The sequence below is a fragment of the Euphorbia lathyris genome, chromosome 3, assembly GCF_963576675.1.
Source record: "Euphorbia lathyris chromosome 3, ddEupLath1.1, whole genome shotgun sequence".
NCBI classification, from domain to species: domain Eukaryota; kingdom Viridiplantae; phylum Streptophyta; class Magnoliopsida; order Malpighiales; family Euphorbiaceae; genus Euphorbia; species Euphorbia lathyris.
In genome coordinates, this window is record NC_088912.1 from 64,269,875 (window position 1) to 64,296,631 (window position 26,757).

General features: G+C 36.9%; 1 protein-coding gene across 4 annotated transcripts in view; it reads left to right on the plus strand.

Annotated features, from left to right (window-relative positions):
* Positions 1 to 26,757, plus strand: part of LOC136223180 (ABC transporter C family member 13) — a 56,387-nt gene that overhangs the window by 13,926 nt on the left and 15,704 nt on the right. For 3 of the 4 annotated variants that reach the window (XM_066011053.1, XM_066011054.1, XM_066011057.1), the window contains 17 exons: positions 5,554 to 5,641; positions 6,398 to 6,516; positions 10,709 to 10,806; positions 11,696 to 11,762; positions 12,620 to 12,737; positions 12,847 to 12,963; positions 13,080 to 13,160; positions 13,244 to 13,495; positions 14,190 to 14,291; positions 15,307 to 15,374; positions 15,601 to 15,732; positions 15,981 to 16,128; positions 22,167 to 22,450; positions 23,086 to 23,239; positions 24,465 to 24,640; positions 24,718 to 24,829; positions 24,941 to 24,994. In XM_066011053.1, the coding sequence (XP_065867125.1) occupies positions 5,554 to 5,641; positions 6,398 to 6,516; positions 10,709 to 10,806; positions 11,696 to 11,762; positions 12,620 to 12,737; positions 12,847 to 12,963; positions 13,080 to 13,160; positions 13,244 to 13,495; positions 14,190 to 14,291; positions 15,307 to 15,374; positions 15,601 to 15,732; positions 15,981 to 16,128; positions 22,167 to 22,450; positions 23,086 to 23,239; positions 24,465 to 24,640; positions 24,718 to 24,829; positions 24,941 to 24,994 (2,170 nt within the window). The remainder of the gene's footprint in view (positions 1 to 5,553; positions 5,642 to 6,397; positions 6,517 to 10,708; positions 10,807 to 11,695; positions 11,763 to 12,619; positions 12,738 to 12,846; positions 12,964 to 13,079; positions 13,161 to 13,243; positions 13,496 to 14,189; positions 14,292 to 15,306; positions 15,375 to 15,600; positions 15,733 to 15,980; positions 16,129 to 22,166; positions 22,451 to 23,085; positions 23,240 to 24,464; positions 24,641 to 24,717; positions 24,830 to 24,940; positions 24,995 to 26,757) is intronic. The other variant, XM_066011055.1, reaches the window with a different exon arrangement.

Below are 26,757 nucleotides of genomic sequence, written 5' to 3' on the forward strand. Positions count from 1 at the left end.
AAAATATTTAACTTAAAATTTTAAGTTGAACATTATCGACTAATATTTTTATATTCAGTACTTACTTTTAGTATTTATCAAACAGTTGCATCAATTAATATGTTTGTTACACCAATAGTTAGATGTAGTTAGTAGTTGACATTTAAGGAAGTAGTTGGGAATTAAATGCTAAGTTTGTATATAAATACTTGTAATACTTGTGAGTTAATACATAAGAATATATCCTCTCAAATAACCCTTTTGTGGTAACATGGTATCAGAGCCAAGCAGTTTGGCTTGGTAAATTAGTTCTCTGAGTTTGCGTTTCTCAGAACTGGTTAACGGTGGTTAGGGTTGAAGGTTGAAATTTTCAACACCTCCGTTTATCTCACCGCCCCCTCCAACAGACTCTCCTGCAGCCGATCTGTCAAGTCGCATATCTTCGGCAACCAGAAACGCTGCGTGTTGGGCTCACGGGCCACCGCCTATTCCGACGCACCACCCACTCGCCGACGCGTGAGAGCGCGTGCCTGCTCCGTTCGACGCCGTTCTTCTTCTGCCGGTCTCGCCTCTGCATTTCCGGCCCATCTGTGTGGCCAACTTCTCTTTGTGGTAATTCCGGTCAGTCTCATTCTCTGTGGTAACTCCGGTTTGTGTTCGGTTAGACCCATATTTCTGATCTGGTTTCTCTTTTCAATTGAGGTTGACAATATTCTGATCCCCTTTGCTCTACTTTATCTTTATCTTGGTTCTTTTGTTAAAATAACAGTAGTGCATTTACTGTTCATTGAAATTTTGTGGTAATTGTCATTTGCTTGGATTGACAATGACTGAGGAAAAGGATAAGAAAGTCATGACTGAAATTACTGTTGGTACCACTCGAATTACGGATAGAAAATTGACTGAGTTAAGGATTACACTCAGTGGAAAAGTACTATTACTCGGTACATTAATAGTGTTGATTTGGGGGATCATTTGATTAATAATCCTCCACCTAGAGATGAGCAGGGAAGTAGAAAAAAATGGATGATGGTAGACTATAAACTTTTTAATCTGATTCAGAATACTTTAGACTATACTATTGATGACATTGTGACTCATTGTGATACCGTCAAAGAAATGTGGGAATACTTAGAGTCTATGTATGCTAGTAAACAAGACTTGACTCATATTCATAACTTGCTGTCTTCATATTATCGTCCTCATATGAATGTAAGCAGATTTGTGAGCAGAAGCGAACTCGATTTCCTATGACAGTCGATGTTAAGAAGATGCAAGAGGATGATGATCGTATATTTGTTCTTGGATTTCTGGAGGGTCTTGGTCCTGAATTTGAGATATCACGCAACCAGATATTGACCAGTGGGACACTTCCCTCCTTCGCTGACCTCTATGGTCGACTTCTTCCCGTGTGTAAGGATATTGAGAAGACGTCTGATGTGGTGTCTCAAGAGACAATGGCTCTGGTGAGCAATGCGACGCATGGAGTTCAAAGTGGCCTTCAGAATTCCACTAGTCACCGTAAGTCTCAAAATTCTCAGCTATGCCATCATTGCGGTAAAGAAGGACACATTAAGAAGAACTGTTGGAAGCTACATGGTTGGCCTCAGAAAAGTGACCATCAGAAGTTTGCTCACATTGCTGCTGGTGATGGTATCCTACCGTCTCCTCAATCTTCGTCTTCTACTCAATCGGGTTGCTTGTCTCTCCACCTCATCCCGTAGTTGGGTTATTGATTCTGGTGCTACCAATCACATGACTGGTAACACAGGTATTCTTTCTTTTTTTGATACTAATGCCAATCTGCCATCCGTTACTTTAGCTAATGGAGCCACCGCTCCTGTAAATGGTCATGGAACAGCTCATCCTACCTCCAAAATCTCTTTATTTTCTGTTTTATGTCTTTCTCAATTCCCTTTTAATCTATTATCTGTTAGTCAACTCACCAAAACCCTTAATTGCTGTGTTGTTTTCTTTCCAAATTATTGCCTTTTTCAGGATCTTGGGACGAAACAGAATATTGGTAGAGGGAAACTAGTGAATGGTTTGTATGTTCTTGACTTCACTGAAGCGGTGCCAAGACCAATTGCCTATACAAGCTCCTCTCTGTTGCAGCTTCATTATCAGTTTGGTCATCCATCTCTTCCTGTCTTGCAGAAAATGTGTCCAAGTCTTCCGAGGAACTCTACTTTGGAGTGTGAAGCATGTTAGTTTGCTAAGCACCATCGAGTCCCATATTCTCCTCGAATAAATAAACGTGTTGAGTCTGTCTTTGATTTAGTTCACACTGATGTGTGGGGTCCTTGTCCTATTGTTTCTGAACTTGGTTATCGTTATTTTGTGACTTTTGTGGATGATTTTTCTCGAGGCTTTATCATTTGAAGCACCGTTCCAATTTATTTACTGTTTTTTGTGCTTTTCATGCTGAGATTAAAACTCAATTTAAAAAAAATATATATATTTTGCGAAGTGACAATGCCAAAGAATACTTATCCAGTACTTTTCAGTCGTACCTTTTACAGCATGGTATTATTCATGAAATGTCATGTGTTGTTACACCACAACAGAATGGTGTCGCTGAAAGGAAGAATCGCCATTTACTTGAAGTCACCCGGGCTATCATGTTCCAAATGCAAGTTCCGAAAGTTTTTTGGGCAGATGTTGTTTCCACTGCTTGTGACCTTATCAATCGTACGCCTTCCGCTGTTCTTCAGGGTCAGATTCCATACTCTATCCTGTTTCCTTCTCAATCTTTATTTTCTCTTGCCCCTCGTATTTTTGGGTGTACTTATTTTGTACACGATATTCGTCCTCAAGTCTCCAAACTTGACCCCAAATCTCTCAAGTGTGTCTTTTTGGGATATTCTCGAAGTCAGAAAGGGTACCGTTGTTACTCTCCATCTTTGGGGCGCTATCTTGTTTCGACCGATGTCACGTTCTTTGAGAATAAGTCTTTCTTCCATCCATCTTCCCCTTCACCCTCTTTTCCTGCTGATAAAACTGATGATGATTTTTTGATCTATACTGTAAGTGAACAGGTTGTCCCTCGTCCTCCTATTGGTCACGTTTATTCTAGGCGTGTGCAGCCTGCGGTTAAGGCACCTGCTCCAGGACCAGACACCAATGATACCTCATCTGTTTCGGCCCCGGATCCTCCACCTTCATTTGAACCCAGTCTTGATCTCCCTATTGCCCTTCGGAAAGGTACAAGGTCTTGCACTTGCCCTATCTCCTCCTTTGTCTCTTATAATGCCTTATCACCCTCTTCCAAGTGTTTTGTAGCTACCTTAGATTCCATTGCGGTTCCAAAATCCATTTCAGAGGCTATGGATCATCCTGATTGGCTAGAGAAGGCACTCGAACAAAATCACACGTGGGACCTTGTGGACTTACCAAAAGATAGGAAGAAAATTGGTGCTCAGTGGATCTGGACTGTTAAGATGAATCCTGATGGTACTGTTGCTCGGGTGAAGGCTCGCTTGGTTGCTAAAGGCTATGCTCAGACTTATGGTATTGATTATTTCGATACTTTCTCCCCTATTGCCAAACTCACTTCTGTCCGTTTGTTCATTTCTTTAGCTGCCACTTACAATTGGGAGCTTCATCAACTGGACATTAAAAATGCTTTCATTCATGGTGACCTGAATGAAGAGGTTTATATGGAGCAACCTCCTGGCTTTGTTGCTCAGGGGGAGTCTGGGAAGGTGTGCAGATTAAGAAAGTCTCTGTATGGTTTGAAGCAATCTCCTCGTGCATGGTTTGGTAAATTCAGTGCCGCAGTAATGGAATTCGGCTTACATAGAAGTGCATTTGATCCCTCTGTTTTCTACTTCAGTTCTAGCTCTGGATGCATTCTACTGGTTGTGTATGTTGATGATATCATAATTACAGGAAGTGTTGTTGCTCGGATTAAGAAGTTGAAGGAGTTCCTTGGTACTTGCTTCCAGACAAAGGATCTTGGTCCTTTGAAATACTTCTTGGGAATAGAGGTATCTCGCAGTAGGAAAGGAATTTGTTTAAATCAGAGAAAATACTGTTTAGATATGTTGAAAGATGCAGGTCTAATTGAGGGAAAGACTTGTGATGCTCCAATGGTGCCCAATGTGAAGTTGAAGTTCGATGATGGTGACTTAGTCAAAGAACCTGAGAAATACAGGAGAATTGTTGGCAAACTGAATTATCTCTCAATTACTCGTCCTGACATTTCATTTCCTGTGAGTGTGGTAAGTCAATTCATGTCCTCACCTAGGACAACGCATTGAGATCGGGAGAGCTACTTCGTTCCTCTCTCGCTATGCTCAAGACTCCGCTCCCAGTTGGCCGGCTAACTTGGCCCAAACCTCTCCTTGCTTGCCAGTCGACTTCCTTCGTCCCTTGCAGTCGACTTCCTTTGTCCCTTTCGCTTCGCTTCAAGTGACTCCTTGTTCCTCTCCGCTACTTGATTACTAGTTGTGGGATGTAGCTATTACTCACATCCTGAGGTATCTATAGGGAGCTCCTGGACGAGGCTTGTTATATCAAAATCATGGACATCACATCGCAGAAGGCTTCATCGATACAGACTATGCTGGAGATCTGTCAGACAGACACTCTACTACTGGATACTGTGTATTTGTTGGGGGAAATCTTGTTTCGTGGAAGAGTAAGAATCAACGTGTAGTTTCTAGATCCAGTGCAGAATCTGAATACCGAGCTATGGCACAGGCTACGTTTGAACTTGTGTGGTTACGCCGTCTACTTGGAGAAATTGGGTTTGACCATATAAAACCAATGAGTTTATATTGTGATAATAAAGCAGCTGTCTATATTGCAAATAACTATGTGTTTAATGAAAGAATAAAGCATATAGACGTTGACTGTCATTTTACTGGAGAGAAGTTGGAAGATGGTACAATCACAACTCCACATGTCAGAACCGGAAGTCAATTAGCAGATGTGTTCACCAAGGCTTTACCAGGAACTCAAGTCAATTATATTTGTAGCAAGCTGGGCTCCAGCTTGAGGGGGAGTGTTACAGCAATAGTTAGATATAGTTAGTAGTTGGCTTGGATGTTGGGAATAAAGTAGTTGGGAATTAAATGCTAAGTTTGTATATAAATACTTGTAATACTTGTGAGTTAATACATAAGAATATATTCTCTCAACTCAAATAACCGTTGTGTGTTAACAATGTTCAACACTATTAATATTCAACACATAAAATTCAGTATAAAACTTAACTAAAATTGGTGGTTTATTTGTTTTAATCTTAGTATCCTACGAAGTTAATAGGACTTGCTAAATATGGATTTGGAATACAGATTTTGTTGAGACATACAATGTGCAATATGATATTTTTTAATTGAAATTCCTATCTTTGGGCCTTGCTTCTATCTTGAAGTAAATATCATTTCGTTATTCAATTGAATTTTATAGGCCGCTAAGTATAGTGCTCCTACTTTCTGAGGCTCCATTAAAATTTCAAACACAGATGCTCTCTCACTCTTGTCATTAGTGATGATTTGACAATTTACAGTTGTCTCGGTTCAATTTGTAACCCTTTAACTACAATTGATGGTTGTTCCAATTATGCAGATCCTTTTTAGATACACAATATACATTTCGTCTTGCAAAGTTGAAGCTGAAGCTTCGATCTGGCATCATGATGGTAATTTATCAGAAGGTATATGCAATTTTTCTATAGACTTTTAAGAATGTAAATATAATATGCTTCTAATTCTTGTTTTTGGAAACTTAGATGATGCACAATGTGATGTTAACTCTTTGCTGCTGGTGTAAGAACAGTGTTTTTGAAATTTATGATTTATCAATAGTTTCTTTCTTTGTCTGTTATATTTATCTCATATTTTTAGCAATATTTATTGTTACGTTTAATATGCTGTGATAAAGCATAATAGTAATGTCATTAGAACAAAAATTGGACAGTGATATGGACAATATAATCTGCAGTTACCAATGGCGTATCCAGAATTTGCATCAAGGTGCTTTAATAGCCCAAACTATTCTGAAATGAAAAGCTGAACAATTCCTAATGATGACTGATTGCATATTAACATTTTGGCTTCTTAAAGTTCATATTCATATAGTTTCAAAATTAATTTTTAATTCTAGCATTCCTGGTAGTTTGGTACTTAATATATGCTGCCTTTGTTGTGTTTAACTTGTTGAATATTATTATCAAAATGGTGCTATAAAGTATTGGATATCCAACTAGGATATCATTTTTTAATATGACGTTAGAATATCATTTTTTAATATGACATGTGCACAGACACATAACATGAATTTTTTGCTTGATACCACGACACTTCTTTCCCGTTGGCTTGATCTTGGGATGTAGATTTTTCTATGATGACTGAATTCTAATTTTTTATACGACTTCTCATGAATAATATATTCATTAGTATTTTTATGTTAGTGCTTATGTGTTACAGTTGCTGAGAGATCCAAATTTACTGAGGGGGAAATACAAACGTTTATGTCAGTAGATGCTGATCGAACTGTCAATTTGTGTAACAGTTTGCATGATGTATGGAGGTAAAGATGCAAGCTTATATTACCTACTTTCATGTGCTTCTGTGCTTACCGACTGTCAAATCCTAGATAATTGTACCTAAACTAAAAGAAAGAGTGCTCCTATTCTTTTTCGTATTTAAAAAAAGGAAATCTAGTTTAGTTCAACGGTGGAGAAAAAGATATTACTCTTTCTTCCATAAGTTCGTGCCAAATTTTTAATTACCCTTTCTAAGGTGAAAATTTGATACAGGATCAAATCTACTAATGCTGTTTAATGTTGGAAAATATTCAACATCTACTTTATTTTTGTAATTAATGAATAGCATGCCTAAGGCTGTAGAGCTGCTGGAGCATGCTTAGGTGCTTGTAGGGTAGGGCCAATATGTCTCTAAAAAACTTGGGTCTTTTCGGTGATTGTATTTAGGGCTTCTATTTGTCTCATCACCCCTCCCATTTATCTTCTCAGCCTCCGATCGGCCCGTCCCTAGAATCCGGCCACCGTTTCTGAAGCGCGTCCCACGACGCGTGGCGCCTCCTCAACGGCTTCAATTTGCTTCATCGGCATCGGAATATTATTTTTGGCCACCGTGTGTGCTCACCTTTATTAGGAAAGTCCTCTAAATCTGGACAAATTCTTATCTTCTCTCTTTGATCAGCTGCTCTTTATTAAACAATACCCTTCAAAATAAAAATAAATAAATTAGTACTTCATTCCGTCCTCAACTAATTCAATGGCAGACAGAAGTGAAAAGAAAGTGGTCATCGAATTCACTAACTCCTCTTCCATTACAAAAAGAAAATTAATTGGGAGTCAAAGGATTTAGAGGACCATTTAACTGATAATCCCCCACTTAAAATAAATGTTGGTGTTCATAAAAAAATGGTTAATGGAGGATTATAAACTGTTTAATCAGATTCAAAACACCATCGACTCCACTGAAGCTGTCAAAGAGTTATGGGTATATTTGGAGTTTTTTTATGCTAATAAAAAGGATGAGTTCTTATCTTCATATTTTACTGTTAATGATTTATTGTGTAGAACAAAAGAATCGATCTCTTATATTGAAATGAAAAAGGCATATGAAGAAGATAACAATATGTTCTCCATTGTGTTTAATTTGAAAGAAATGCAAGTAGAGAAGGAGCATGTTGTTTGCAAGTCGACCTACACAATTATTGACTAGTGGCATGCTTCCTTCTTTCTTGAGAGTCCATGGTCGTTTACTTGATGTCTGTAAGGATGTCGTAATGGTTTCTGGTACGTTGTCCACTGACAACGGAAACAATACTCTTCCTAGTGGGAAACGTAGATCCCCTCGTATTTGTTATCATTGTGGGATGAAAGGGCATGAGAAGAACTGCTGGAAATTAGATGGTATCGGGATTGAATGCTCCGAGGAGATTTCCAAATATGGAAACTCAAGATGGCATCTTAACAACCCCAGTATGCCCTATTTCAGCAACTCTCTACCACCTATGATGCAAAACCTCCATCAACCTCAACATCTCTTTGGCTGATACATGTAATCTTACTGCAAATCCATCTGCCTCCTCGCATAGTAGGTGATACAAATCATATGACTGGCAACACATGTATTCTTTCTTCTTTTCAACATGTGGCCAATTTATCATCTATTGTTCTGTAATTGGCCAAGGAACAACTCATCCAATATCCACTATTCCTTTCTGTTTTGTGCTTACCCAATTTTCCTTTAAACTTATTATGTGTTAGCCAACTTACCAAAACTTTTACCTATTGTGTTGTTTTCTATCCTATACATTGTCTTTTTTAGGATCTTGGGACGAAGCAAATTATTGGTAAAAGGGAATCTGATGAATGGATTATATGCTCTTGATTCAACTTTCAACAACTGCTAAGATCCATTGCGCACAAGCTCGTCTCTTTTACAACTTCACTATCAATTTGGCCGTATGTCTTTTCCAGTTTTGCTAAAGTTATATCCTAGTCTTCCGGGGGATTCTATTATGGAATGTGAAGCTTTTAAATTTGCTAAGCATCATAGAGTTTCGTATCCTCCATGGATCAATAGGCGTGTTGAGTCTTCCTTTTATTTGGTGCACACTGTTGTATGAGGTCTGTGTCCTGTTGTGTCTAAACGTGGTTTTGGTTATTTTGTAACCTTTATTGATGATTATTCTCGTGTTACTTGGCTTTATCCTATGAAATATCGTTCATAATTATTTACTATCTTTTGTGCTTTTTGTGAGATTCACACGCAATTTAACAAATCTATTTGTATTTTGTGAAGTGATAATTCTGAAGTATATATATCTAGAACCTATTATTCCCAACATGGTATTATTCATTAGACTTCTTGCATCATTACCCCTCAGCAAAACAATGTCACTTATTAGAAGTTGTTGGGCACTGCTATTTCATATGCAAGTTCCAAAAGCTTTCTAGGCAGATAAGGTTTCCAGTGCGTGTTTTCCGATCAACCATATGCTTTATTCGGTCCTTGACAATTAGATTACATACTCCCTTCTTTTTCCCTCATCTTCTTTATTGCCTTTTGCACCTTGTTTTTTTTTTGGTGTACTTGTTTTGTTCAAGACATGTGGCCGCAAATCTCCAAACTTGATCCTAAATCAATCAAGTGTATCTTTGTGGGTTATTCTTGGACACAAAAAAGGGTATCGTTGCTATGTTCTTGAATCACCTCCTTTTGTTAATGCGTTAAGTCCTTCTAACGATGACTATCTTGTTTATAATACTATAAGTGAGCAACCCGATTGGTTGTTTGTTCGTGATTGGTTGTTCGTCAAGTTTATTCTCGGCGTGTGCATCACCCTTGAGTGCTCATCACCAGTGTTCACCCTCCTGTTTCATCTCCAGATCCTAAGCTCGACCTTCCTATCGCCCTACGAAAAGGTATCCACCAACACATTTACGCATTTTTTTTCATTTATATGTTATGATGCGTTATCACGTTCCTCCTAGTCTTTTGTAGCCTTTTTAGATTCTGTTGTTGTTTCTTCCTCCCTCTTTAAAGCACTGACTATTGGCTTAAACCAACGCAAGAAGAAATGCATGCTCTTGAACAAAATCATACTTGGGATCTTGTGTCTCTTGCGTCTCAAAAGCGTTCTATCGGTTTCAAATGAGTGCACATTGAAATTTTTAACCCGAATGGTTCTGTTGCTTGTCTAAAAGCTCGCTTGGTTCTCATACTTATGGTATCAACTATTTATAAGCGTTTTACCCTGTTGCCAAACTTTCTTCTGTTCCATTGTTTGTTTCTTTGGCTGCTTTATCAACTTAATGTCAAGACTGGCATTACGAAACTGAAGAATTCCTTGGTACTTGTTTTTAGACAAAGGACCTAGTACAATTGAAAAATACTGCCTAGACATATTAAATGATGCTGGATTGATTGAGACAAAGACTTTGCTATAGCTATGATACCAAATGGGAAGTTGAATGTTGACGACGAAGATTTACTTACAAATTCTGAAAAATATAGACGAAACATTGGAACATTGAACTATCTTACAATCACTCGTCCTGATATTTCCTTCGCACTGAGTGTTGTAAGCCAATTCATGTCATCTCTGTAGAAGTTGGGGTCTGCTTCTTCGTTCTTGCGAGGCTTGTGGTTCCCTATCGTCTCTCCGTCCTCTATCTGCATGTCCGCTGGGTTGTGTTTCCCAGATTACATTTTATATCCTAAAGAACCTTTAGTTTCTTTCAGTGGTATTGTTTTTAGACTATGTTTGAGCATAGATGCTATGTTTTTTTTGTTCCTGCCTCTGCTGTTCAGTTATGGCGACACAGTCAGTCGTTACTGGAGGGGAACTTCCATAGGAGACCTGCAAGGTGTTACCTATATACATAGAAAGCAGGGAACGTTAATATCTATGCTCCAACTCGAGGGGAGTGTAGTAAATGTATAAGTGATTGGGAACTATAGGCTGCTACAAGGTAGCTATAGGGTGGATAGTAGGGCTGCTATGTTTCTTAATTTAAGGATTGATTTTAGGAATGTCTTGTTTATAATTTATATCTCTTAAGTTGCATCTACTTGTGTATTCTTTCAGATTACATGGTATCCCATGTATCTATTTCTATTTACATGGTATGTCTTTTGTGGCATTAGTTTTGTGGAGGCATATAAAATGAGTATTTATCTCTTTGGTGGGACCGTCTTCGTATACTACACATACAAATATAGTTTTGATGATGTTTCTTCAGCTTGCCTCTACAAATTGGATTGGCATTGTACCTTCTGTATACACAAGTCAAATATGCTTTTCTCTCTGGACTAGCAATAACCATCTTACTTATACCAGGTATTGACTTTATTAATGTTTAAGCTTTCGAATGAAATCTGCAATAAGAAGTGTGTATATAAATGGGTTCACAAATGTTGGTTTCTTATCTTGAATTTTTTTTATTATGTTCAGTTTTAGTGCTAAATTTGATTTCTATCTACCATTCAATGTCGAAATATAACGTAAACTAAATAATATTAATTGGATTTTTATGAAAAAGAAGAATCAGTATGTTGCTAGTGTGATATTATGCATACGGGCTTCCAAGTCATTATTTTCATCATGTGCATTTTTTTATGTACATAATAATTTCCAATGTCTAATGAAGAAAAAACTATGCAAAATAATTATATGAATTCAGTAAAAGAGCAATTAACCACTGTCGGTAGTAAATGATGTTACAAAAGGATAACTTTGTCTCTTTGTGATAGTGGATAATTTTTTTTTTTGAATCAAGTCAAAATACATATGCACAACTATCATAGAAGAACAAATAATTGTTAATGATGTCAATTATATTTAATGCTGAAATAGGATCCTAGGAGAAGATAATGTAGATGAAGTATTCATAAAAAAAACTATGAATTGGTGCAAGCCTAAACTTTCTCTACTGCATGAGGCCTCTGTATATACCTTTTATCTTTGTCTTCCTTGGTTTCATTTTGCAATTTGGAGATATTTAAACGTTTTATTTTCATTCCTCAATAAAAGGGATACCTGTAAGTTATTTTCCGTTGGTTCCCTCATATTCTTGTGTGAAATACTGAAGCCCAAAAATGATGGCTGATGTTTTCGACATCAATACAATTTTTCAACCCTGGCACTTAGAATATAACACTGTGGATATTAATGCAGATTATGCTACTAATGAGCAGATATGTTTCTCTTATCAAATATTTTTCTGCAGTGAATAAATGGATATCTGAATTGATTGCAAGTGCTACTGAGAAAATGATGAAACAAAAGGATGAGAGGTGTGTGTATCTGTATCATTTGATTTTCCTATGTTTATTTGAGTCGGCAGCAATAATATTTAGAGATTCTTTCCTTGTATATTGGTGTGGTTACTTCAATATATCCTTGATCACATTGATATGGTTAGTCGTTCTCTTATAATAGTATTTCTTCTGTCATTTAACTGAAAGAAAATACTTTCTTGCGACAAATATCCCCTGCAATTTTGATCAGGAATACTGCTATGAATTATAGTTATAGATTTGATTTTGGTTTTGAAGTTCTTATATGAATATTCAGTTCCAAAGCAGATGCAAAGTAGTTATGGATTCTCTTCCATTTTGGTGAGTCCCAATGCTTGGAAGAGCATTCTCACACAACATATTCTCCCCGTCCAAATCTTCAGAACTGACTAGGAAATATTCTATTTGTAGTTATGGTTTGAATTTTTCTTGTCAGGATGCTTACATAATCTTGAGTAGCATCTAAACATCAAGAAGAAGAATACCAACGTAATGATTATGAGATCATCTGATGATAATCTTGGGATTATGGCAACAAGATAATGCACTCACGCAAGAACTCATTTGATTAGCATTTACTTTGAGGGTTAATCACTACATAGATCTGAATATCAAACATAATTAACACTACTGCATCTTTTGTAAATATTTCCAAAAAAAATTAGAAGTAGATACCACTTTATATATGTATATCTCTGAAATTTGATTTTGACTAATATAAAAAAAGCATCAATGAAATAGAAAGTAGAAGTATATCTGATAGGCACAATAATTTCATTTTAAAAGTTTAGGAATTCAGTAATATTTTAGTCATATCTCGGAGGGTGTATTACCTACAGTATGATTCTTCACAGGATTAGGAGGACTGGAGAAATTTTGACACATATTCGCACTCTTAAGATGTATGGCTGGGAGCATATATTTTCTAGTTGGTTGATGGAGACAAGATCCTTGGAAGTGAAGAACTTAGCTGTATGGAACTGCACTTGCGTTCTTACGTGGCTAGACAACGTAATCATTTTTCTTTTTTCCATAAGCTTCTGAAATTGTTATTTACTATATGTGCCCTCTTTTTTGTCAGACACGAAAGTATTTGGATGCATGGTGTGTATTCTTTTGGGCAACAACACCAACTCTCTTCTCTTTGTTCACTTTTGGACTTTTTACCTTGATGGGCCATCGACTTGAGGCTGCTACGGTACTGTAACTGTATATCTATGTGATATTTTAACTACAAATATTACTTCTCTGATTAGTTACTCAGAAAACTGAGGTCATGGCAATGAAAATTTATATCTTTGTTTCTTCTTGCAGGTCTTCACCTGTCTTGCTTTGTTTAATAATTTAATCTCTCCTCTGAATTCATTTCCATGGGTCATTAATGGTTTGATTGATGTGAGTCCTAATTGTATATATTCCACAGTTTAATATCTTCCATAGACAATTTTACTGATTGTTGATTTTTCTGTTTAAACCAGGCCTTCATATCAACTAAGCGATTAAGCAAGTTTCTCTCATGCACAGAATACAAACATAAACAAGGGCAAATAGTTGAAATAACACCTCTCTTCCCAAATGAACAGTTAAACTTTATCTCTGAAGACATGGCTGTTATAATGCATGATGCATGTTATACGTGGTCCAGCAGTAACAATAAACATCAAAATCTGGGATTAAATCATGTGACTTTATCTGTTCGGAAGGGGTCATTTGTTGCAATAATTGGAGAGGTGAGGTTTCTTTTCTTGATTCTTTTTGGAGTTGGAGCTCTTTTTTAGATCATTATGAAAGTAGAAGAAAGCTACACACACTTCAATAAAAGTTGAATATGGTATCTTATATTTCTTTTTGACCCTTGGTATGAAAGTAGCATCTTTTCAGTCATTGAGCTTTTCGGATAGCACAGAAGTTAAGAAGATTGCTGCTTTATTTAATTTTATGTGATATATAGTATTAAGTCTTGTCAATCTGGATGATATGGTCTCTTATATCTGATCACATTTGCAGATTTATAGATTTGTACGACTATTCCAATCTGATTAGAACAAAGTTATACAAATCCTTTGCAATTGATATACCAGTGATGCATTTTTTGGTGATTTGGCACTTCTTTAATTCTATGCATTATTTTTAGTGATTGGCACTTCATTTATCACAGGGGTTAATTTCACTTATGGTAGGGTTAAACAAGGATTTGGCTACATGTTGCCTGCTCTATTAATTACTTCACCCAATATCTAGAAGTTATGACGCAGCAAAAGATTATGGTTATATGAAAATAACCCTTTTTATAATGGTACTTTAATATGCACATATAATATTTTTAGCAGATATGCATGTTGGAGAAGCTTTGATTTTCTCTATGAAGCTTCCTATTCCCACATGTTCTGTCCTCAGTTTTCCTTTCTAACATCGTCTATCCAGGTTGGTTCAGGGAAATCATCCTTATTGGCTGCAATATTGGGGGAAATGCAGCTCATCCATGGTTCAGTTCATATGAGTGGATCCCTAACATATGTACCTCAGGTTTGTAGGCTTTTCCTTCGTTATAGACCATGAAAATATAGAGAGATCCATGGGATATAATTTACTTAAGAACAATACATGAATATAATTTACTTAAGAACAATGCCCACGTATATATACAAGACCTTCCTAAAATCACTCCTTAAATCAAGGAAACATAGCAGTCATACTAGCCGCCTATAGTTGTCTTGTAGCAGCCTATAGTCAACAAGCATGCTATATTTATTACATTGATATATTCTGCAACACTCCCCCTCAAGCTGGAGCATAGATATTGATCATGCTCAGCTTACTACATAAATAGGTAACAACTTGCTGGTCTCTGTCCATGGCGGTTCTTCTCCGGCAGGGACTGTCTGTTTTTCCGGAACTGAACAGCGAGGAAGAAACTAAAAAACGTAGCATCTATGCTTCAACATATTCTCAAAACAATAGTGCACAAAGAAACTGAAGTTCTTTAGGATATAAAACGTAATCTGGGAAACACAACCCAAAAGAACAAACCGGACAGGCATATAGGGGACGGAGAGACTACATCGGAACAAGCTTCATCGGAGATGGAGAAGCGGAACCCAGTGAACAGAAAACACCCAAAACCAATCTGCTCCCTACCCTAGGGCAGACCAAGCAGAGATTGCTTCTTCACACAGAAAATACATTCTGGGACACCCCAGAAACCAAAGAACAAAGGCCAAACTATGCTCTGATATCATGTTATAGACCATGAAAATATAGAGATCCATGGGATACCATGTAGATTAAGAGCCTATGTGATATAATTTACTTAAGAGTAATACACATATACACAAGACCTTCCTAAAATCACTTCTTAAATCAAGAAACATAGCAGCCCTACTAGCCACCTACAGTCGACTTGTAGGAGCCTATAGTCAACAAGCATGCTATACATTTATTACATTGATTTATTTTATAACATCCTTCAAAGAGCTTCAGCAGCTTACACCTTATCTCATGCAAAAAAATTTCTTTTTGTCTTTGTTCAATAAAATTGCAGGTTCCGTGGATTTTGTCAGGAACAATACGTGACAATATTTTATTTGGGAAGAATTATGAATCTAAAAGGTTGCAAAAAATGTTTTATATTCTTAAGCTGCAATTTCTTTTGTTCTTGCATTGTCAAATTATAGCCTTTTAACTTTATTTTCCAGTATTTATTGTGATGGAATCAGAAGGTTATGTATTTAAGTGGCAGTTAAAGCTTTTTTCTCTGTCTTACTGAAGATTCTCTTGATTTGCGATTTTATCCTTTTTTTTTTCTTTTTCATATTTAAAGATTCTTTCTTGGCAGATATTCAGATACTATAAGGGCTTGTGCACTTGATGTCGATATTTCACTTATGGCTGGAGGTGACATGGCTCATATTGGAGAGAAAGGAGTCAATTTGTCTGGTGGCCAGAGAGCTCGGCTTGCTTTGGCAAGGTTATACCATATTCATTTTCTTTTGCAACCTTTCTCTTGGAAATCAGCTGTTAACCTCTTTTTTGCCTCATAACAAACTGAAGCCTTCTGCAAAAATGTATAAGTGTTTTTTCAAGTTAATATTTATGCATGTTGTGAGTGCTTTAAGTTACTTCGTTTTATCTCAATTATGTATTACTCTTCTATATGTATATTTGTTGCTTGTCTTTTAATAATTGTTTGCATGATTTGAAAAATGATGTGTGCAGGGCAATTTATCATGGATCAGATGTATGTATGCTTGATGATGTTCTAAGTGCAGTTGATGCAGAAGTTGCAAGGTGGATCTTACATAATGCTATATGTGGTCCTCTTACAGATAAAAAAACTCGAATTCTATGTACTCATAATATTCAGGTAATTTTCTTCAACTTTTTTCTTTTACTTGAACATCCATACTTTCTTGTAGGATATAATTAAGTACTAAACCAAAATTTTGTTTGTATCAAGGAGCTATATTTTGAATCTCAATTTTTGGATGTGGAAATTAAGTAATAGGAAGGAAGATACTATTTTCCAAGTCTAAGGACGGTATTTATTGGCTCTGTTTGGCAAATAGAGGTTTGGGGAAATCAGAGTTTTGGACCACTTTTAGAGCTTTGACAATTAGAGGATTGCAACATTTATATTAATTTTTTTATCCATAATTACTACCTTTAATTGGCTATTAAATATGAGAGAAGTTATTTTATTATTATTGTTATTCTTATCATTTGGAAATTTGAACAAAATGAAATCAATTGAATTGAGTTCTATCGAAAATGAGGTTTTCAGACATTCTTGAGAGATTTAATTTGAATAGCCTGTATCAATTCAAAAATATTTTATAGTATTCAACAACAACAACAACAACAAAGCCTTAGTCCCGAAATGATTCGGGGTCGGCTAACATGAACCATCATATAAAACCGTGAAATCAAGTCGAGTCAGCAACACAAATTCGCTCCCTCCACTCCGTCCTATCCACTACCATATTTTCCTCAATTCCTAGTAAACTCATATCACTCTCGATCACCCTCCTCCAAGTTTGCTTAGGTCTTCCCCTACCCCTCACCACTACATCCCTTTGCCACTCTTCGGTTCTCCTAACCGGCGCATCAAGCGCTCCACGTCTCACATGGCCAAACCACCTTAGTCGGTTTTCTCTCATTTTATTCTCAATAGATGTGACTCCTACTTTTGTCCTAATTATTTCGTTACTCACCCGATCCTTTCTCGTATGACCACACATCCATCTCAACATACGCATCTCCGCCACCGACATCTTATGGATGTGGCAGTGTTTCACTGCCCAACACTCCGTACCATATAACAATGCTGGTCTAATTGCCGTCCGGTAGAATTTCCCCTTCAATCTATTAGGCATGCCGGGCTCACAAAGGAAACCCGTAGCACTCTTCCACTTCGACCAACCGACTTTAATCCTATGAGCAACATCTCCATCTATTGCTCCATCCGTTTGGATAATAGATCCTAAATACCGGAAGCAATCCGAGGCCTGAACAACTCTCCCATCTAGGGTGATTGTCCCTGCCTCCCTACTCCTATGGCCGCTAAACTTACACTCCAAATATTCCGTCTTGCTTCGGCTCAACTTAAAGCCTCTAGATTCTAGAGTTTGTCTCCATAGTTCCAACTTCCTCTCCACTCCTTCTTTCGTCTCATCAACCAACACAATATCATCTGCAAACAGCATGCACCATGGTATACCATCTTGAAGTGAACTTGTTAGTTCATCCATAACGATGGCAAAAAGAGATGGGCTTAGTGCGGAGCCATGATGCACTCCAATCGTAATAGGGAACTCTTCAGTCTTCCCAACACTAGTACGTACACTCGTGCATGCTCCCTCATATATGTCCTTTATGATGTCAATATATTTCCGCGAAATGTCTTTCCTTATCAAGGCCCACCAAAGTACTTCCCTTGGTACCTTATCATATGCTTTCTCCAAGTCAATGAAAACCATATGCAAGTCTTTCTTCTTATTTCGATAGTGCTCCATTAATTGTCTCATTAGATGGATGGCTCCCATAGTTGATCTTCCCGGCATAAAGCCAAACTGGTTTTCCGAGATCTTCACCGTCCTCCTTAGCCTTTGTTCGATCACTCGTTTCCAAAGTTTCATAGTGTGACTCATTAATTTGATTCCCCGATAGTTGGCACAATCTTGGACATCGCCTTTGTTCTTATACAAAGGGATTAAGATACTTTTCCTCCATTCTGATGGCATCTTATTGCTTCTCCAAATTTTGTTGAAGAACGTCGTCAACCATTCGATTCCTCTTTCTCCCAAACATCTCCAAATCTCAATAGGGATGCCATCAGGTCCTACTGCTTTCTTCAACTTCATCTTACTTAATGCCATTTTGACTTCACCTTTTTGAATTCTGCGCAGGCATTCATGATTTATCATATCGTGATGGATACTTATATCTCCCACATCTTGTCTGTGATTTCCATTAAATAAGTCATCAAAATAGGACCTCCATCGTTCCTTGATATCCTTATCTCCAACTAGAACTTGCTGGTCCACATCCTTCACACATTTAACTTTTCCGAGATCTCGCGTCTTCCTATCTCTCATCCGAGCAATTCTATATATGTCTCTTTCCCCTTCTTTCGTATCCAATCTGGTATACAGATCCCGATTCACCTTTGCTCTAGCATCTCGTATGACCTTCTTCACTTCCCTTTTAGCCTCTTTGTATTTTTCGTAGTTCTCGTCACTCCTACATTTCCCCAATATTTTATAAGATTCTCGCTTACTCTTTACTGCTTGTCGTACTTCTTCTGTCCACCAAGATGTGTCCTTACCCGGTGGCATGCTACCTTTAGATTCCCCTAGAACTTCCTTCGCTACTTCCCTTATACTATGCTCCATCTTAGTCCATATCGAATCTATATCTAAATCCATATTACAAGTCCAAACATCTTTTTTGGTCATCTCATCCACAAATTTTTGTTGATTATCTCCTTGCAATTTCCACCACTTAATCTTAGTCTCTACTTGTGGTGTTTGTTTTCTTATACATTTCCTACTTCGAAAATCAAGCACCACTACTCTGTTAGGTTGTCGTACTCTCACCAGGGATCACCTTACAATCAATATAACTCTTTCTCCAAGCACTCCTTACTAAGAAGAAGTCAATTTGGCTCGCATTACCGCCACTCCGATAAGTCACTAAGTGGGATGTTCTCTTCATAAACCATGTGTTCATGATACTCAAGTCATAGGCTGATGTGAATTCCAAAATATCATTTCCTGCTTCATTCTTATCTCCAAAACCATACCCTCCATGAACACTCTCAAACCCATCTCGCCGAGAACCCACGTGTCAATTGAGATCACCCCAGTACCATTTTTTCATCCCTAGGAACCTGTTGCACCACTTCCTCTAAGTCCTCCCAAAAAGCTTGTCTTATAGAGACATCTAATCCTATTTGTGGTGCATATGCACTAATGACATTCACAACCTCATCCCCTATCACTAGCTTGACACTCATAATTCTATCACTCTTCCTAGACACCGCTACTACATCATCAATATACTCCCTATCAATAAGAATACCTACTCCATTTCTACCCTTATCCTTTCCTGAGTACCAAAGCTTATAACCTCAAGGAGCTATTTCTCTAGCCTTAGCTCCAACCCACTTGGTTTCTTGTAGGCACATTATATTTATTCTCCTCCTCTTCATAACATCTACAATTTCAGCTAATCTTCCTGTCAAAGAACCTATGTTCCATGTCCCAAAGCGTAACCTACTACCCTTATCCCTACCCCTACCATTACCGTGGACTAGCTTATTTACCCGCAACCCTTGCATATTTGACACCACCCCCGGGTCCTGGGGTGGCGCGCCGCTTCGGGGCGACGACCTAGCAACCCTTGCACATTTATCACTACACCCGGGTCTAGGAAGTGCAGCGCGTCGCTGAGTAGGGAACGCCCCAACGGTATTTATAGTATGGTTCATGTCATAAGATGTGGCTAAGTTTTACGCTGGCCGCCACAAACCTACCGCAACCCTCCTCCTTTGTCCGGGCTTGGGACCGGCTGTAAAGGCCACCAAGTGACCCTCACAGGCGGAGTTAAAAATATTTTATAGTATTCCTTCTAATAAATTTTCAAGTATTTTTCTCAATTGAATATAGAAAGGTATTTATATTAAATTACTATTTTTTCTTTAACTTTTATGTATCAATAAATACCTAAGCTATAACACATGTATATGGCGTATTTTTAGGTTGTGATGAAGAATGTGACATGTTAAACACTAATTTATTTCAAGAAAATTGTTTGTAATTCTATTGATAAGCATAAAAATTTATATTTAATTTTATAGTCTTCCTTTTAATAAAATTTCAAGTATTATTTCGTCAATTGAATGTAGAAAGGTATTTATATTGAACCGCTATTTTTTCTTTAACTTTTATGTATTAATAAATACCTAAGCTATAGCACGTGTTTATGGCGTTTTTTAGGATGTGATGAAGAATATGACATGTTAAACACTAATGTATTGCGAGAAAATTGTTTGTAATTCTATTGATGTTAGAGTATAAGTCAATGTAATTAATGAATAGCATGCCTAAGGCTGCTCTAGGGTTGCTAGAGCTGCTGCTGGTAGGGTCAGTTTGTCTCCTTGATTGAAGGAGAACCTTGTATATATATGTGTATTGCTCTTAAATAAAATATATCAATGTAGTCTCTTAATCTACATGGTATCCCATGTAATTCTGTATTACATGGTATCAGAGCCTAAGGTCTAAGGTTTCAGAATTCTTTTTTCTGGGTAGTATTTCCAGAGTTGTGAAGTATTTCCAGAGTTGTGTTTTTGCAAGGGTTTAATATTTTCTGGGTAGTATTTCCCAGGGTTCAATATTTTCTGGGTAGTATTTTCCAGGGTTCCATTTCTATCAAGAGCTTGGGTCTCTTGAATACTCACTGTTGGGACGTCATTTTATCTCACCACCCATCTGGTTCATCCTCTCCGCCTCCGATCGGCGTTTCCTCACAATCCGGCCACCCTGTGTTGTTGTATAAGAAAAGTCTTTCTTACATGGGATCAGAACCTTGTTTCGGCTTCTGTCTTAGGTTTCTGGATTAAGATTCCAGAATTTGTTTTCTGCCTTGTGAGCAGAATTTCTGGGTTTATAATTTTGGGCTATTTCTTTCAGCATTTTTGTCTGCCTTGTGAGCAGAGTCTGATTTCACCTCAACGGATTGTCGCGGTTCCTCTTCTGCTGCCGTTGCCTCTCTGCTTCTGACCTATCTGTCCGGTTAGTTTGCCGGTGAGTCTCCTTTTGTGCAATTACGTTGCTGGCAGCCTCTTGCGTGTTGCTTCGAGTGAATTTTGCTTGTCCATTTCCTACGAAGTTTGATGTTCCTCTGGCGTCTCTCCTGTTGGATGTGTTCATCTCCCGAATTATGTTTTTATATTCCAAAGTATCTTGAGTTTCTTGTTTTGGGTTGTATTGTCTTAAGATTATATTATAAGTATCTATAACAAGCTGAGCATGATTAAAATCCATGCTTCAGCTTGAGGGGGAGTGTTAGAGTATAAGTCAATGTAATTAATGAATAGCATGCCTAAGGCTGCTGTAGGGCTGCTGGTAGGGTCAGTTTGTCTCCTTGATTGAAGGAGAACCTTGTATATATTATATATATGTATGTATTGCTCTTAAATAAAATATATCAATGTAGTCAGTTAATCTACATGGTATCCCATGTATTCTAGTGTATTACATGGTCTGTTACAATTGATAAACATAAAAATTTATATTTTGCACAAAATTATATTTGTCAATTAGCAACTCACCATTTACATGTTATGAATTATTAAAAAAGAAAATAATAGCCATAAAAGACCAATCTCCTTATTTTTGTCATTTTACACAAACAACTATTAACAATCATCTTTAGTTTTACCAAACAGGTTTATTGGCTAGTCAAATCAGCTAAACAAAAAGGTAATCAGCTAACAACTAACAACTACACTCTATTTGCCAAACAGGTACATTGTTAAAGACATAGAATCATTTTTTGGGTATTAACTAAAAAAATGGGAAGATATCCATGAAAGAATCACCCAAAATTGTTGTTACAGATGTAGGTAGCTGGTACATTATTACGTTAATCATAGAAATTATTGATGTCGTATCTGAGGGTTGTTAAATAATGAGCCATTGATGAAAATAAATTGTCTATTCTCATGGCACAAGCTGTCTCAGAAGACATATTGCTATCTAATTGGATCATTGAATGATTATTGCATGTTATGTACTTGGATATAGTTTTGTGATTTTTGTTTCTGAAAGCTGTCTTGTGGATTTTATTTGAACTGTAATGTGCATGATGGACTTAATTTGGCTGTCATGAAACATGCAGGCAATATCTTCTGCTGATATGATTGTTGTGATAGACAAAGGACATGTAAAATGGGTTGGAAATTCAGCTGACTGGGCGTTGTCATCATATTCAGCATTTTCTGCAGAGAACAAGTTTGATACATTTCCCAATCTTCATGAACCAGAATGTAGCATAAATTCTTCTATTGAAGGAACAAATAGCCTTTTACTGGAGACAGAATCTACACATTTTTCAGAGGGAGCACAAGATATTGTTGAAGTTGAACTTAGGAAAGAAGGCAGAGTTGACTTTGATGTGTACAAGTAATGAGTTTTCATTTGATATTCATAAATTAGAAAATATTTCAATTTATTCTAAGTAAAGATAGTTAGAATAAATTGAAAAACATCCATAAGATGTCGGTGGCGGAGATGCGTATGTTGAGATGGATGTGTGGTCACACGAGAAAGGACCGGGTGCGTAATGAAATAATTAGGACAAAAGTAGGGGTCACATCTATTGAGAATAAAATGAGAGAAAACCGACTAAGGTGGTTTGGCCATGTGAGACGTAGAGCGCTTGATGCGCCGGTTAGGAGAACCGAAGAGTGGCAAAGGGACGTAGTGGTGAGGGGTAGGGGAAGACATAAGCAAACTTGGAGGAGGGTGATCGAGAGTGATATGAGTTTATTGAGAATTGAGGAAAATATGGTAGTGGATAGGACAGAGTGGAGGGAGCGAATCTGTGTCGCTGACACGACTTGATTTTCACGGTTTTATATGATGGTTCATGTTAGCCGACCCCGAATCATTTCGGGACTAAGGCTTTGTTGTTGTTGTTGTTGTTGAAAGATAGTTAGAGATTTTCCTCATAATGTTCACACAGATCAGCAAAGAAAATTCTGATTTCTCATGGAATTTTTTTGGCTTATTATTGAACGATTTGTTGTTATCTTCAGGAATTATGCAGCATTTTCTGGCTGGTTGATCACAGTTGTAATATGCCTTTCAGCTATTTTGATGCAAGCTTCTCGTAATGGAAATGATCTGTGGCTTTCATATTGGGTTGACAGGACCGGAAGCAGTCAGGCGGACTCCATATCCTTCTATTTGGTAAGCATAATATTAAAATTCTACTGTTAATCGTACTGTTTAAATTAACCTGTAGTCCTTTTATTTATTTTTAATTCAATTGGATAATCCAAGTAATGATTCTAGCTGCTGATGATTTTAAAATAACCAAGTTATACAAGCTTGACAGTTCACATCTCAAGTTGCTTTCCACAGTTACATATGAAACAATCTTAAAAAAAGTTAATCAAACATCTATGCACGGACATTTAAAAAATAAAAACAAATAAAGAACATACATTTCAAAATTAATAGAGATTGACTTTTTTATTATAAATATAACTAATTCACTAATCAAACTAAAAAGGGCGGCCCGGTCGCACTACGCGTCCCCGCTGAGCGAGGGTCCGGGGAGGGGTCCCACCACAAGGGTGTACTGGGGGCAAGCCTTCCCCTGCCAATTTATTTGGCAAGAGGCCGCTCCTAAGACTCGAACCCGTGACCTCTTGGTCACACGACAACAACGTTTACCGTTGCGCCAAGGCTCGCCCTAATTCACTAATCAAACTAATTGCCAAAATTAAAAGTTTTGGTCAACAAGAAGAAAAATGCAGAATGTTTCGATTATTTAAAGAATAGTTCAAAGTAGTAACATTATAACTTCACACATGACCAATATAATTGAACTTTTTTGTTTCAGCTATGAATTAGAAAAAAAACATAATATATTCACATTGTTTGAAGAATAATGGAATCTTCACATGTTACTAAAATGTCATTGGATTAAGTCTTTATGTAATTTTTCTCAACATCCTTTTCTTTCGAAAGAATAAAACTCGAATATCTAACAAGAAAAATATTAAAAAAGGGAAGCACCATGAGATTACAATTTTGAAATATATCTTTTAGATTATTATTAAATTGATAAAAATCAATTATGTAAATGTGATATCTATATAAACACGTGAAAAGTAAGCATATTGTCCAAGGTATACATATGAATAAAACAGAATATAATTTTAAGATTTGATTTAAAAAATGTGTGAGAGAGATCCAAATAGAGAAGAACATATTTATACAAGGATAGGTCCAAATGGATTTAAAAAACCCGCAAGGGAGAAATAGGTCCAAAAAATTGCCATTGCGGTTTACATTTGCAGATTCTGTTTTATTCTTAAAGCAAACATAAGGAAGAAATAGGTAAGGGAGCTTGTTGCTGGCAGGTTATTTCATTCATCTCTTAATGACTTGGGAACTAACGTTGCAGGTTGTACTATGCATCTTTTGTATCGCAAATTCATCTTTAACATTAGTAAGAGCATTTTCATTTGCATTTGGGGGCTTGCGCGCTGCAGTTCAGGTGCACAATACATTGCTCAACAAGCTTATTGATGCACCTGTAGAGTTTTTTGATCAAACACCTGCTGGAAGAATACTTAACAGGTTAGGATGATGGTATTTTAATTATAGTTTAGTTAGTGTATCTGGCCAACTGCCACATGTTTATTATGTTTTTGTAGATTGTCTTCAGATCTCTATACAATTGATGATTCTCTTCCTTTCATTCTCAATATTCTCCTCGCCAATTTTGTTGGACTGCTAGGTATAGCTGTAGTCCTGTCGTATGTGCAGGTAACCACAAAATTCTTCATCTTGGTGGTTTAACTAATGTAAAACTTCAATTCCTTTACTTTTCATCAGTAGAATGCTAACTTCTGATGGGTTTTTGTACATCATCTCCAGGTGGCCTTCTTGCTTTTATTATTGCCATTTTGGTTTATATACAGCAAGCTACAGGTAAATGTTTGACTTCAAGATAGTCAGAGTTTAAGAAATTTCAATTTATTCTTCAGAAAATAAATGAATATACATGCACCGAGTTATTATGCTTTGGAGCTTGTATTACTCAACTGAGAATTCTCATATAGTTTTTTAACATAGCAAAATTTTGCTAAGCTTTAGGAAGTTGCAACATAACTGGACATGAAAAACACTGAGACATTAATTAATACATGACATGAAAAACACTAATTAATACATGGACTTGTCAAGAGAAGTGTATTGGCTGCTTGTACTTATAGTTAAACCCCATAAACAATACAAACTTGCAAACAATTACTTTTGCATGCTTGCATGCACTATGAAGGTGCTACATATTGTTTATTTAAGGTATTTATGAGGTTCCATTGGTAGTCCGCCTATTATGAACTTACCAATTTACATGTTTATCTATATCAACTTACTGAATATACAATTTCAAATGTCAGAATAGACTTTTCTTGGCTAATTTATGTATAGGTCTAAGAACTTAGCAATTTGATAGCTTTTCTGCAGCTGCATTGGAGTCCTCTCTCTCTCTCCCGCTAATTAATTCAAATTTTGTCTAAACCTTTTGGAACATGCTATAGATCCCGATTTTTTGGATCCTTGGGAAGGGAGGATATAGGCTCTTATCAATTGGATACACGTTATTTTCGAAACCGTAAAGGTTCATTTGGATAAAATAAACTAAATGATAGTTAAATAGTCTGATAAGTTCTGGTAATTCCAATAAGTTTTAGATACCATATGAATTCAGAAAATGTTCATTTGGAAGACTTTTCAGCTCTAATCTGGTTAACAATTAAGTGATATAATGTGAACACTCAAAAAGAATATAATCATCTCATGTTAATATGCCTAGTATTACACATTGGCTCCCTCCATAAATAAATACATTTTAGCTTTTTGGGTTGGGTTGAATCTTTCGCGCTATAGCTTATATCACGTAAATTGATATGATACAAAATATTAGAGTACCTAATATTATATATTGGCTCCCTCCAATTTTTGCCTTGTCAGATATTAATATGAATATAGAGTTTATTTCTCTCTATTTGTTCTTTACATGGTATCAGAGCCTAGTTTGGCTTGTTTTCTGGGTTTAACATGAATATCAGAGCTGCCCTAGTGAGCAGACGATTCCTGGTGGTTTTATAGTCAGTCTGCCCTTACGAGCATACCTGTGGGTCTAGAGTTCCAGATTTTGTTTCTGGGTTGAATTTCCTAGGATTTATTATCTGTCTTGTGAGCAGTTTTTTGGTTTATCGGTCGAGTTTCCCGGTATTTATTCTACCCTGAAGAATCATACTTCGTGACATGGTATCAGAGCCTCTTTGACCAAGTGATCAAGGGTTCGATTCCTGGCAACCTCATTTGTTAATTAAATTTCAGGATATGATAATATGGGCCTAGGTTGTGCATGCTTCAAGCCCAATTGCCATTCGCGTGCGGGGTGTGTCAGATATTAATATGAATTGGGCCTTTGACTATTAGCTTAAGATTTTAGTTCAAACGGTTCCATGACATGCCTTTTGGGTTCCATTGGATATTTTCACGCTCTTCGTGTTGAACTTTCCCTTCTGCACTCTTTTCTGTTACATGATTCACTGCGTGTTTTATATGTCCAATGCATGTTCTGTTCGTGGTTGATCACATTAGCTTTGTGGGTAGTTTTAAATACTTGAATCTTACATTGATTACGTAACATGCAAATAAAATACTAAACACCATCTCAGCTT